The sequence below is a fragment of the Martes martes genome (assembly GCF_963455335.1).
Source record: "Martes martes genome assembly, chromosome: X".
NCBI classification, from domain to species: domain Eukaryota; kingdom Metazoa; phylum Chordata; class Mammalia; order Carnivora; family Mustelidae; genus Martes; species Martes martes.
The window spans coordinates 34,187,189-34,200,836 of NC_137897.1; the positions used below are offsets into that span (position 1 = coordinate 34,187,189).

General features: G+C 38.9%; 1 protein-coding gene across 2 annotated transcripts in view; it reads right to left on the reverse strand.

The window, feature by feature from the left end:
• Positions 1 to 1,247: 1,247 nt before the first annotated feature.
• The window catches only part of MED14 (mediator complex subunit 14), a 71,970-nt gene continuing 59,569 nt past the window's right edge, over positions 1,248 to 13,648 (reverse strand). For both annotated transcript variants that reach the window (XM_080831169.1, XM_080831168.1), the window contains 7 exons: positions 12,238 to 12,420; positions 11,054 to 11,289; positions 8,909 to 9,088; positions 8,238 to 8,345; positions 6,438 to 6,563; positions 5,847 to 6,039; positions 1,248 to 3,338 (listed from right to left, as the gene is read on the reverse strand). In XM_080831169.1, coding sequence (XP_080687295.1) covers positions 3,265 to 3,338; positions 5,847 to 6,039; positions 6,438 to 6,563; positions 8,238 to 8,345; positions 8,909 to 9,088; positions 11,054 to 11,289; positions 12,238 to 12,420 — 1,100 coding nt within the window. In that variant the 3' untranslated portion in view covers positions 1,248 to 3,264. The remainder of the gene's footprint in view (positions 3,339 to 5,846; positions 6,040 to 6,437; positions 6,564 to 8,237; positions 8,346 to 8,908; positions 9,089 to 11,053; positions 11,290 to 12,237; positions 12,421 to 13,648) is intronic.

The following is a 13,648-nucleotide window of genomic DNA, read 5'->3' on the forward strand; positions in this document are numbered from 1 at the left end:
TCTGTAAAAGGAGGATATTAATACCTACCCCAGAGTTGTTGTGAGGATTAAATACACATTGAAATACTTAGGACAGCACCTGGCAATAGAAAGCTCTCAGTAACTATTAGCTATTATTTTACATGGATCTAAACGTGCCCTTCCATCAATCAGTCATATTTCTGGGCAAGGTATTTGAACACATCATTGGCCACTTGGAAGTGGAGACAATATATAGAAAATTGTGAGATCTGGTCTCCTGGGGTTGTGCAGCACAATGCTGGTTGGCCTCTGCTTTTTTCTTAATAACCTCAATACTAAATCCACTGTAGGTAAATTTCAATTCATTTCTTTAGACATACTGTCCACTCCCATCAAACCAAATGAAAGAGGAAATTCCCCACGAAATAATGAAATATGCATTAACATTTTTCCTTTCTGTGTAAGTTTCCTGGTAAGTTCTCTTAAAATTTTCTGTATATTGATTTTTATATCAAGAACTTGGATTAATATTTAAGTAAAACATAATAGGTAGTTCTTTGAGGGAAAAATTATGAAGAAACTTTTTTATGTAGAAACTTTTATGTAGAAACTGGGTTCTGAATTTAAAGTAGCAAAATTATACTTCTTGAAGTTATCAAATTAATCATGGTCCACAGAATGACTAACAAACGGTTAGTATCCTGTGGCTGAATGAGTTCCTGTATTAACTGCAACAGTTATTAATGGTATTTAAATTCAAATCACATGTATTTTAGTTTCAGCTTGCACTAGCTCAGATTTAACTTTCATACATAAGGTTCGGCCCCTGTTATTAGTAACTTGATATGTTCTGTTGAATTTTTTGCTTTCTTCCTCTCTAATTCTGAAAGTACTTCTATACATTCTGAAATGGCATTTCAGCAAATGAAAAAAAGAAGCTGGCAAATCAGGACCAATTTCTTCTTTCGAGATCAAACTAATGCTAAACCAGACAACAGTCCAAAATGTCTTCATGCAAATTAACTAGAGAGAGTTGGTAGTTCTCTGAAACTTGTATAAATTTTATTACCGAAATTACTAAATTACATTGAAAACACCTTCAAAGTTAAGACCCCAACTACCTATCAGAAAAAAATTACTATGGGCATCCAGTCCCTTTGATTGAACCTGGGTAACAAAAGAGGCAAAAGACATGGTTTATGCTGAAACTTAAGATTTGAATGCTAGTGTTTTCAAGCTTTAATAAAGTATATTTCAATTCCAAGTACCAAACATATCAAAATTCATATTCATGGGTTTATTCTTACGCATCGAAAGCAAATTCTGCTCACTGAATCCTATTTTGATTTGCACGAGGCATTCAGAGACAAGTTATAATCAGGAAAAAAGTGTCCACTGAATGCATCGTGTTTAAAAAATACAATTAACGTTTCAAAACCACACTTAAAAAGAATACCTGAAAAGTTTACTCTTTTCATAAAATTTGAGACAATATTATCCTGCTGATAAAAATACATTTCTTGTATATACATGTAGATTTCTACATGAAAGAAAGGACTCAGCTCCCAACAGAAAAGGGCTGACCCTTGATAAAGACATGTTAGATTGCCAAACTGATGTGATTCCCATTTTAAGGAGAACCGAAAACCGAAGGATAAAAGGTAAGTTAAAGGAAGGATAAAGTCCAGTCACCTGTTCCTAAACAGTGGTAGAGCTGGGCGAGAAGCAGGGGATAAAGGTAGAAATAAGACAATGAAGAAAGGCAAAGAAGGCCTGCACTCTGACCAGAAGTGAATGGAGAATCAAGCGAAGTTGAGAATAGATACAACATAGCTGCAGTGAGATGCCTGAAATTAGAATTTGGTAGTTGATAGTTAACAGAAGCTCAAATCATCTTAAAGTGGAATTAGAGCGTCTACAATTTACTGGAGAGCCAATATTCCTGTGACCAAATAACTCAGTACAATATTATCACATAAAAAACTTTCCCAAATAACATTAGGTCACCAGAAGACCTTTGCTTCTCTTCTAATCACATTCTTTGAAGCTTAAAAAAGTCCCTGACTCCCGGGAGAGACAGCACGGTGCTCCAAAAAGAAACTTTGCTGAGATGTGTCAGTACCAGAAACTCCACTTGACCCTGGACGGGCACCGAATCTTGGATTCTTCAAAGTGAGGGCACTGTAACCAGGTTTCTTCCAAGCGAAACACTTTACCATTTTGTTGACAATGAATTAAGTTAGGATTGTTTAGAACAACCCCAAGCGTGGTGGGGAAGGCAAGGGTGGAGAAGTTAAGCAAGATAAAGAAATGTCACAGAAATTTCATGCAAGGGTGGAACACTCAAGTTCTAGGTTTCCTAATTCATGCTGTATGCAGAAGTATCCTGTAAACTAAATTTGCCTAACAGAAAAGTTTCCGTATCTTCAATGGATGAGAATGATTGCAGTATCTGAGATCCTTGATCAATACAAACTACCCGCTGTCTCTTCTCAAAGACGGGTTCACCTTGTTTTTTACTCGAATCCTACACTAAAAGACAACTACAGTGCTAAACGTTCACCACCAATCAAGTTAGGAATGTCTGAGGAAAATAAATTAATCTTGAAACAAAGAAGATGTTTTTGGTCAAATTTCAGACATGTATAATTAGAAATTAATTACTGGCTCCACCAGGTGAAAGATGAAGGGAGGCCAGGAGAAGTCTATAGAGCTGATATACACACAAGTGAGTGTCACTGTTTGTTTTGTTTTGTTTTTTTAAACCTAGTTTTATTAAATATTGCTTCCTCGGGATGTGTTTATAACAACTCCCAGAACATTTTCATGTAAGGACTCAAAGCGGGCATATTAAAATACAGCTTCAATATAAAGTTTATCACAGTTTTACAGTATTCAAAAATGACAGACCTGCCTTAAAAAACAAAACAAAAACCAAAAAAAGGACTATTACACCCAAAACATAAGAAAACAATTAAATAAACAAGTTTGGCATTTCCATAACTTTATAGTATAAAACAGAATATTAAATCTATTACTGGCAAGCGGACACCGATGTTTTACCTAGCTTGAAATGTGCCCCATTTAAACACACTATATAAGTTCACTATACAAAAAAGATTGATGGTCTTTTTGATGAAAGAAGTGCACCCTGAAAATTTTTGCCAGTTTAGAATATTTAGCTCTTAAAGTCAAAAAAGTCCTTTTTTAAACTGAAGGCTAAATTCTTTTTTTTTTTTTTTTTTTTTTTTTTTTGCTGTTTTGTCTCATTTGTCAGCCTTCCTGGTTTAAAAACAATAGTGTCTATGGACGCCCACCAGGGGGCAGTGTAAGATTAGCCATTAAATCACGAACAGCTGCAAATATTGTGCATTCACCTGCAACAGAGAAAAATGGTCATTAGCTATTCGCAATACAGGAAAGATGCTGTCAACACACTGGTGGGGGTAGGGATAATTAAATCTAAAATCAGCAAGAACTTCAAGGGTCAAAATAAAAGATTAAACTTTAACTGCACAGGTTACAGGGGATTGAGCTTTGGTGTTATGATACTTGGTTCTGGTTTTGTTTTTTTTCTTAGGTAATTCTGGTCAAGTCCAAGTTAGGTTTGAATTTAAGGAGAAATGCCTTGAGTTTCTCCACCGAAACACTGGAGCATTGGATAAGCCTTTAAAACTGGGTTTCAATGCTACTGAGAGTTTGTTTATGCATTCTGAATCTAATGAAAAGATCGAGTTTAGATTTATGCATCAGTTACAACATCAACGATGTCCTTCTAATGTTGCTTTAAAGGCCAGGTAAAAATGATCGCACTGTCCAACAGAACTTTCTGTGCTGATGGAAATACTCTGTATGTGCACTGTGGCTCCTGAGTACCTGTCATGTAGCTAGTGTGCCTGAGGAACTGAATTTTAAATTTTAGTTAATTTTAACTAGCTTGAATTTAAACAGCCATCTGTGGCTAGTGACAGTTATATTGGGCAGTGCAGTTCTATGACACATATTGGATTTTTCTCAGACGTTAAGGAGATGATCAACTTCTGGAGTTCAACATTTGTATCAGGCACTTCACTGGAAGGGGAGGAAGTAACAGGTATGGGGGGGAGGGGGCGCTGAAGTATATGGCACACTGACAATTCAAAAACAAGACTCTTTGAGGGTGGGCAGGTGGGGGGAGGCTAATGACTCATCCTTTCAATTTCCCCTTTGCTCAAAGAAACCAGAGACCCTGCCTTGTACTTCTTGTGAACATTACATAGACTTAAATATAATAAACCCAAACCAGCTGTAAATAATATTAACCAAAAGCTGGGTCCCTTTCCTGGTGCATGGCCTAACTCTATAGTGAGAGAACGGGAGGCCTCAATGGAAGAATGGCCTTCTGGCAAAGGGCGGGACGTGCAGTGACCCTGTGCAAGTTACTGCAAGCTTCCCTCCAACTGGTACAGAAAGAAAATGAAACCCCAGGTTTGCCCAATCTAAGGTAGACATTAAAAAAAAAAAAAGACTAAAAAAAGTAAAGAAAAACACTCCCAAAACATCCCAACAATTTCTCAAATAAAAGGAAAAGTTATATCCTTCTTTTTCCTTTTTTTTAAAACACATTTTCATTATTGACAGGTAGAAAAATGTGTCTGATCCCAAGAGGATCAAAACATTCTTTCCTTTTAATTGTAAATTCCACAAGACATAGTAATGATAATCATCTGCTTGTGAAGAAATGGTCTTATCATCAAAGTTCTACTGGACTGCTACTTTGAAAATTCTTTTAACTTTAAACTTTGTTTCTGAAGGACCTATTTGTAGCTGAAAGAAGAGCTAAGTCAAAGGATGAAAGCAGAAAATTGTAAGAAGTGGAAGAAGTCTTACAGCAAAGGAAGCATACCCTTCTCTACTGCCCAGTGCATTCCTTGTAAACTCTATGTGAGTGAAAACTTGCCTACGTATATACAATATGGAGAAATAAATAGCGAAAAACAATTTCTCCCATGATTCCTGTTTCTAGTAAAATTTTAACACTGTGGTACCTAAAAAATGTTTCAGAGAACAACTTTCCCTCATTTAAAAATGTAATTCTGTTATCATACATCCTAAGCAGAAAGCTAGAGGACTTCCTTAATAGTAGAAATAAGCAAATTTTAATTGAAATTTAATTTCCTTAAAATTAGCAACAGGCAAAATGGAAGAAAAGTGCTCTTTTTGTGACCAAACATTCACCACTGCTAGGAGTTGTGTGTTCCGTGTAGGCTACCACAGGTGAAGGGACCTGGTTTACCTGCCAGAAACATCCAGGGTTCCTCGAAAATGTTGTCTGAGAGCTTCATTGTGCACTTGGTGAAAAGGTTCACTTGCACCCGCCTGACACTTATTAAGAAGCCCAAAAAGCAGTGATGCCATTTGTATCAGCTTTTATTCTTCACAAAACATTTCGAAGATACAGAACTTTGAATGATAATATTCTATTCATGATCGAACCATGAAATATGAGAAACCAACATGCATTTCAACTGGTGATGTACAGAGTGGCAGGTATCGATGGTAGGGCAGGAATTCACAGCCATGAAAAAGTATATCGTCCTAACCTACGGCTCTGTGGCAATGTGTGCTAGAAATACAAGCTTCTGGCATTAGCAACTGGGTCAGTCCCAATAGTAAATCACTAACAAAAATGAGGTCCAGGCAGCAGAGACATGGACAAAAATGAAGAACCAGTGAGAAAGGAAGAAAGCGACAGGCAGACATTAAGAGGGCCACAGCAATCAGCGCTCTATTACTAGGATTTGGGGGGGGGGTGGGTAAGGTGGGAGCAGAGGAAAGGAGGAGGAATCTCTCAAAAGCACTTTTATAACATATATGCAATAAAGTATCATCTACTGGTCATGTACCTTGTCGTGGTGGGTTCATCTCTGCAAACCTCTTCAGAATGTTGCTGACCATCATGGGAGCAGCAACAGAAGAGTTCTGCTGTCTGGGAATGTCTGCCTGTTGGGTTGTACCTGAAGCCATGTCATAAATAATTGGAACTATAATACTAACAGGTTCTTGGGGAGGGACCGACGTTTTCTGAGTTAGTTGAAGCTGAAGACACACAACACATACAAAAAGAATAAAAACGTAGTAAGAAAATAAAACATTTGCCTCCATTTATCAAAGGTATTATTTACTCTATCAGATTAAGATACCTCGGACATAAGAAAACTAGAGATGACAAGAAAAGTGACAAACGGTTGAATATTAGGGTTAAGATGCAACCGTGCCACACAATTATCTAGTTCAATACGTTTCTGTTATTGGAAGAATCAGGAGTACATCATGTCTAAGCTGACAATTAAGCAGTCTGAGCCTGTCTTCACAGCGACAGTTAACTCTGAAGTAATCGCAGAGTTGTTCTATTATCCTCGCATGGCTTTTTCCTCAGGGGCTCTGCACGTGTGTGCGCGTGCACACACACTCACACACAATCGGGTAGTACTTACAAAAAACAGCATTTTGGATTTCAGCACCACAGCAGGCGTCCCAGGGGGTGCAATGGGCGGTGCGCTGGGAGGGATCGTCAGGCAAAACTGGACGTTCCATTTTAGCTGTGTTGCCTGGTCAGGAAACTGTTTTTGAAATCATGATAAAGTCATATGAACATTTAAAATTACACTCTAGTATAGGAGTCTGAAAGGTCAGGATCTTATTTTATACAATCTATTATTAACAGAACATAAAGATGACAGCCTGCATTATTTCAAAGAAAATGCATACGTGACGTTCCTACATGCAAAGTCAACTCCGAACCTGTGTGACGTGTTCCCCTTTCCTTCCCTCCCGCTCCTTTAATTCCCAAGGCCTGTAGGTTCTGCTTCCTTGGTGTCTCTGTCATCTGTTCCCACCTCTCTACTTTGACAGATGCAACCAAGCTCCAGGATTGGTGATTTCTCTCGTGGCCCCTAATGGTCTCTTCCGGTGGCTGCCTCTCCCAGTTCCACCATCTACCACTGCTAGAAGAATGTCCTTGAGCATGGTTCTAATCGAGCTCACAAATGTTTAACAACATGCAGTGACACAGGTTGTTCCATTTCCTTACCCCACCAGGACCAAGACCTGGTCTTCAAGGCCCTTCTTAACTGATGCTACCTAGACGTCCCAGCCTCAGTCCCAGCTCCTTCTCTAAAACGTACTTGTCAAACTGTGTTAATAATTTCAAACTGTGTTCACTGGTGTTTTTTGCCTTTTTTTTTTTTTAAGATGTATTTATGTAGTTTGGAGAAAGAATGCTCATGAGCAGGGGGAAGGGCAGAGGGGGAGAGAGAGAGAATCTGGAAGCAGACTCCCTGCTGAGTGCAGAGCCTGAGGCCCGGCTCAATGCCAGGGTCCTGAGATCAAGACCTGAGCCAAAATCAAGAGCCAGCATTTAACCAACTGAGCTACCCAGGCGCCCCCACTGGTGTCTTTTTGGTTGTTGTTGTTTTTGCCACATGAATACTTATTCCTTCAAAAATTCAAATGGGTATCTTTTTGATATAAATAATGTTTCCTATATGCTGCTAGAGCAGAAGCCAAATGTTGAGACTATCAGCAAAGGAACACTGCTGTCCCCAATATTAACAGTAAAACACCAACTGGAAAAAGGAGTGAGGTATTTGGAATTACCCAAAGCAATACTGTAAACATTTGAATGCAAGTCCTGTAAGCCTGGAAAAATATAATCAGCTGCCACCTGGATTCCATCTATATAATTGTATACTTTCACAGGAAAGAAGAGAAATTCACCTCCCCAGGGAGGACAGATTTTTTGATAAATGACATTAGCGGAATTGGGGGCATCTGAAAAAGCCAGATCCACCCCTCACATTTGACACCAAGGTATATTTTAAATGGATCAAAAATTTAAAGAAGTAATTTTAAAAAACAAATCCATAACAGTACTAAAAGAAGCCACAGGAGCATCATTTCAGTATCTAGGAGCAGGAAGAGTGAATTAAATGTATTTGCTTTTGTAAGAGGTAAGCCACTGGTAACTCGCGTTGCCTGTGGGGAGGGAGACTAGACGGCTGGACAGGGATAGATGGGAAATTTCCCCGGTATCACATCTTGATCTCAATTCAAAAGATACAGAAGGGCTGTGTTACCTATTCAAAGATAAATAAAATCTTAAAAAATAAGAAGAGTGTAAGAGAAAAACAGAAGTACATAAATAGGTGAAAACCAATAAACACTGCTCCCACCAACTTCAACCTCTTCAGACAGTCCTTGTTATATATAGAAGTATGCGCATCACTCTAACTTACCAGCTCTAGCTTCATAATATGCACACAGTCCCTGAGGATGTGTGTAGGAGCTCCTAACAGCTTGGTGAAGGCTATTAATGTATTGGCTTTAAATGGCGGTCCTGCAACCTACAGGGATGAATAAAGCAAGTTACTCCACATTCTACTTTGACTCTTCTTTTTGTTGATGGTACAGGCATACCTCAGAGATGTGAGTTCAGTTCCAGCCCACCCCAATAAAGCAAGTATTGCAATAAAGTGAGTCAAATGAGTTTTCAGCTTCCCCAGTACATATAAGTCATGTTTATTCACATCATACTGTAGTCTATTAGGTGTGCAATGGTATTATGTCTAAAACAATGTACCCATCTTAAAAAATACTTTATTGCTAAAAAACATTAACTACCACCTGAGCTGTCAGTGAGTCACAATCATCGGTCACCATAATAAAGAAAAAGTTGGAAATTTTACGAAAAGTACCAAAATGTGACAAGGAGACATGAAGTGAGCAAATGCTGGTGGGAAAATGGCCCTGATGGACTTGCTTCATGCAGGGTTGCCACAAACCTTCAATTTGTTAAAAACAAAACAAACAAAAACAAAAACAAACCAGTATCTGTGAAGCAAAATAAGGTAAAGTGCAATAAAACAAGGTATGCCTGTATTAAAACTATGCATTAAGGAACACATACTCTTGTTTCAAAGAACTTCTCCAAAACTTGAAGTTCATCAGGTTTCCACTGTCCTGCATTTTCAGGTGTCACTTTTAGCTGAAGTGTTTGGTTGGTTTTCGGACTAAGGGCTACTCTGCATTTCAGGGCATCAGTTTTAAACATGATCACTCCAGGTTCGTTGGAATTTATCAGCTGCAGCTGCAAAACATGAAGGGTGCATCAAGTCAGTATGTAAGAAAAAGAGGAAATGAAAACAGAACTGTTTCAGAGGGAAAACTAAAAGTTGATACCTGCTCCCAATCAAAAATATCTAGGCCCCGAGAACCATCAATTGCTAACATCCCAAAGAAGGAACTCTAGGTGTCTCTCGAAGGAAGAACATAACACAACCTACGGAATAGTATCGTAAAGTAACAAACTTGAGCTAGAATTCAGGAGTTAGATTTGTAGGGTAGACCAATATTATAGAAATGTGAGGGTCAAAAGGACATGTTAAAGAATTCCTAAGGGATGCAATCAGCAAAATACAGACTGTGAGGACCTTGACACAGCAACAGATACGGCTGCTTCAACAAATAAACTGTGTGAGAAGAGATGGAGGGGGAGTCTCCAGTTTCAGAGAGACATAAACTTGTTTGGTTACTGCTTTAGACCGTAAACACCATGTTAACTTGGGAAATGTGGATACCAACTAGCTATCTGATGATAAAGAAATTGTCTTTATGGATGAAATGAGGTCTGGGACTTGTTGTTAAACCATATGGGAGAAGGAGCTATAGAAGAAACAAGACTGACAGGAGTTCACTGTTGAAGGCAGGTGATGAGAACATAGAAGTTCATTATATTCTCTTATACTATTCTACTCTCAACTTGCATATATGATTAAAATTTTCCACAAGAAGTTTTTAAAAAATGGCACAGTAGAAGACAAGAATAAAGAGCACCATTACAAAATGCTGGATCTGGGTTGGGACCTTATACTGGCCCAGGGGCTGGCAAATTTTTCTGTAAAGTAATGGAGAATAAATATTTTAGGCTACATGGTCTCTGTCACAACTACTCAATGATGCCATCATAGTTGAAAGCTGCCATCAACAATACGTAAATTAATGTATGTGACTACGTTCCAGTAAAACTTCATTTACAAGCATGTGGTGGGTAGGACTTGCTCCCCTCTCCCAACCGGGGCCAGAATATTTTTGACCCCTGCTCTATCATAACATATTAATTATGCAGATGAGCAAAATGAGGTTCTAATGCCTGAAAGCTTATGTGGCTTCTAAGTGGCAGAGGAAGGGTAGATCACAGGTCTCATAATAATTTTTTAAAATGCTAATTCATTCAATTTATGTTAAGACCTCTATTATTTTCAAATCTGAATATAAAGGTTGCAGAATAGCGTGGTGCCATCCACGGAGCAGATATTTTAAACATTCGCCATTCTACCTCATTAACACATACATGTATCAAGAGTTATAAATAATCTGTACTGAGTAATACCAAGACATTATGCTAAGGGCTTTATAAGAAATACCTCGAACTCCCACAATTGTTATGAGTTAGGTAAATACTATTATCTACCATTATCAAAAAGGTAAAGGGATTTGCCAAAGCTTGTACTAGCTGGTGGCATGGACTGGGTACAAGCCCAGATAGTCAGACTCTAGAACCAGGGCTATCAACTCGGAACTATTTCCTGAGGATATCACCACAGGACATAAGTCTTTTTCTGACTTTTTCTATATCAATTCAGCTGTTCATGAACCTTGTGATCATAAATAATTTTATTTTAATGGAGAATCCGATTCAAAGTCGGCCTGCCTGCAAGAGGATTCCAGAAGGCCAACAGCTGCTTGTACGCTACTCTCTGCAAAGGCAGATTCTGGGAGCATTTGTCCCATGACACCCGCTGTAGGATCTGTCTCTGGGCCTGTCAGCCATAGCACAGGAAACTATAAAATGCAGGAACATGTTAACGTAAGAATGGAAAAGGAAACAGTGGGGTCCATTTTTAATGCTAGAGCAATGTGGAAAGCACAGTTCCAACAAGCTAGCTAAAGGAAGTGAGGGAACATCATTTTAGTTCAAATGCTGTTCCATGGGGCGATTTATTAGCACCATCCTTCGACAACCATCACTGAGGAGTTCACTAGGTACCCATACCGTTTCTTGTTGAATAATTCTTTGAAGGTGCCGTCTCATGATGACCGATCCAAGGAATCTCTCAAGTGGAGAACAAAGATAACTACCTGCCAGGCCAGGCACAAGGCCTGGTGTTGGAGAGGGCAGCAGTAAAATGTTCAAGGCACTGTGAGTGAGGATGGTTGGTATGGAGGCTGCCCAGGAGCGCTGAGGTAGTTTACGAGGTGGAGGCATGTTTGTTGGCAAAGTCTGGGAACCTTTTGGGAAGGAAAACATGTCACTTCATTCACAAATACACACGGTCCCACTGTTCTGTTTTGCTTTTATCATAAATCTTCGCTACTCAAGCAATCCATACTGTTTTCCTTACTCCTTGTGGCATAACAATCCTATGTTAGCTTCCTGTTAGCAAAATGGCCAGGATTCCTCTCCATATAGCTGGGTTCCTTGCAAAGTGACTTTGTAGTAAGCCCTTTGAGACGGAGCCCATTTCTCTTCCTGGAATCTGGGCTGGCCCTGTGACTTGCTGTGACTTAAAAGAATGCAGGGGAAGTGACGTGGCACCAGCTGCAAACCTAGGATTCCACTCACGTTCTTGGAACCCCGTAAAGCCATCAGGTGAACAAGCCTGTGATCAAGTATGAGACCACAGGGAGCTGAGGAAGCCACGCCACCTGGGGCCATTTTACACCAGGCAGGCCTCAGCCCACACAGGAGCTGACGATAAATATACAAGTGAGCAAAGCAGAGCCTGGAAAAAATCACCCAGCTTGGCTTAGCCTAAATCACCAACCTATGGAATGGTGAGCTAATATAAGATTGCTGTTCTAAGTCATTAAACGTTACCTGGCAAAGCTAACTAACATATGTGCACAGTTCTGTTCTGTGTTAATTTGTACAACCTTGTCAGTTAACTTGAGGTGTCCCCCAAGGTCTAGTTTTGCAGCTAAGCTAGTAGATATAACAGAAGCACTGGGGCTCACCTCATAAGACTTCTGGAGGAGACACTTCCCTCTTTTACATTTTGCTTTAACTGTGCAAATTAACTACCGTTAACCAATTTACTAAGTGGATTAAAGTTTAAGTTATTAAGTATCTCCAGTTAACAAGCAGGTCACAACTTTCAAATGTGAGGAGGGAAAAAAAAACAGGACATCATGTGGAGGTTAGACTAAAACAGACACAAAAATGGTGATGCTGCTCACTTGTTCCAGCTCGAGGGGAGTGAGAAGCATCTGGTACTGGAGAATGTAGTGATGGGTTGGCTGGTGACATTCCAGGCATGCGTGTTGCTGGTGAGGGGCCGGACACTTGAGGAGACCCTGGCCAGTTCCCAGCTCGTCCACTTGGTGACACCATAGTATATGGAGAACTAGGGTCCAGGGTTCCTGTAAACAAGTGAACAGATGGTTTTCAAAACCTGTATTTTAATAACTGAAAAGTACTTGACACCACTGAAATGCTCGACACTTTACAAGGCAATCATTTTTTTTTCCTTCCGCTATTTCACTAAAGTATGCGGCTTTTGCACGTGGCACACCTGAATCTCTATTTTGTGTAGTTTATGTACTTTTTAACATGATACAAAATTAGAAAAATGTAGAATGAGAAATGATAAAAGGTACCTTCACACAAGCTTCAGCATGTTCAATGTGTAACAATCTACACACTACGCAACAACCTACTATTTTCAAAACCTATTTGCAAACGTGTTTGAAAATGTTGAGCAAAAAAATCTCAAAGCTCACTTAAGGGCAGAAATCTTTTACTTTTCAAGTAACCCTGACAAATTATGTTTTTCATTCTACCCAAGGCTGAGGAGAGGGAAATTTTCCCTTTTCTTTCTTTAGTAAAGGCTACACTGACTGAGAAATGGACCAAGAATCAAGTCTTGAAAGCAGTAACTTCCTGAATAACTTGATTATTTAAATTTCATCCCGCAGTTACCTTTAACGTATTACTTATGCCCCTCTGTAATCAAAATATAAATGGAGAAAATACTTTTACCATATATCAGAGAGTAAATGATCCTAACTTAAAAGTCTTATAAATTGGTAAGAAAAAACACAAGAACACATAGGTAGGCATAAAATAAGAACTACCTAAGACTAGTGAAAAAAAAAAAAGGTTTAACTTCATTAATAATCAAAGAAATGCACATTAAACAAGAAGATACCATTCTTTACCTATCAAAATGACTACGATTTCTGAAAGTCGTAATACCCTGTGTTGGCAATGATGCATGAAAATAGACATTCTTGTCTGATGCTAGAGGAAACTGGTACAGCATTTTGGGTGAGCAATTTGCAGTATGTTTCAAAAGCTTTAGAATTTCTCAAACCCTTTGAGACAGCAATTCCATGTCTAGGAAATTACCTAAGGGAATAATCATGTGAACAAAGATGATACCATTTGCCGTTGTAAAAAAAAAAAAAAAAAATGGAAACATTCTAAACATACAACAGGAGGGCAGTTAAATCAAGGTATGTCAACAAAAGGGAATACTATGAAGCCATTTAGTAGGACGATGTAGATCTCACAAATATTAATACTAGATAATAAAACCACAGATGCTACACAGCTGTAAAAACTGAGGAAGTCCTTTATGCTCTGATT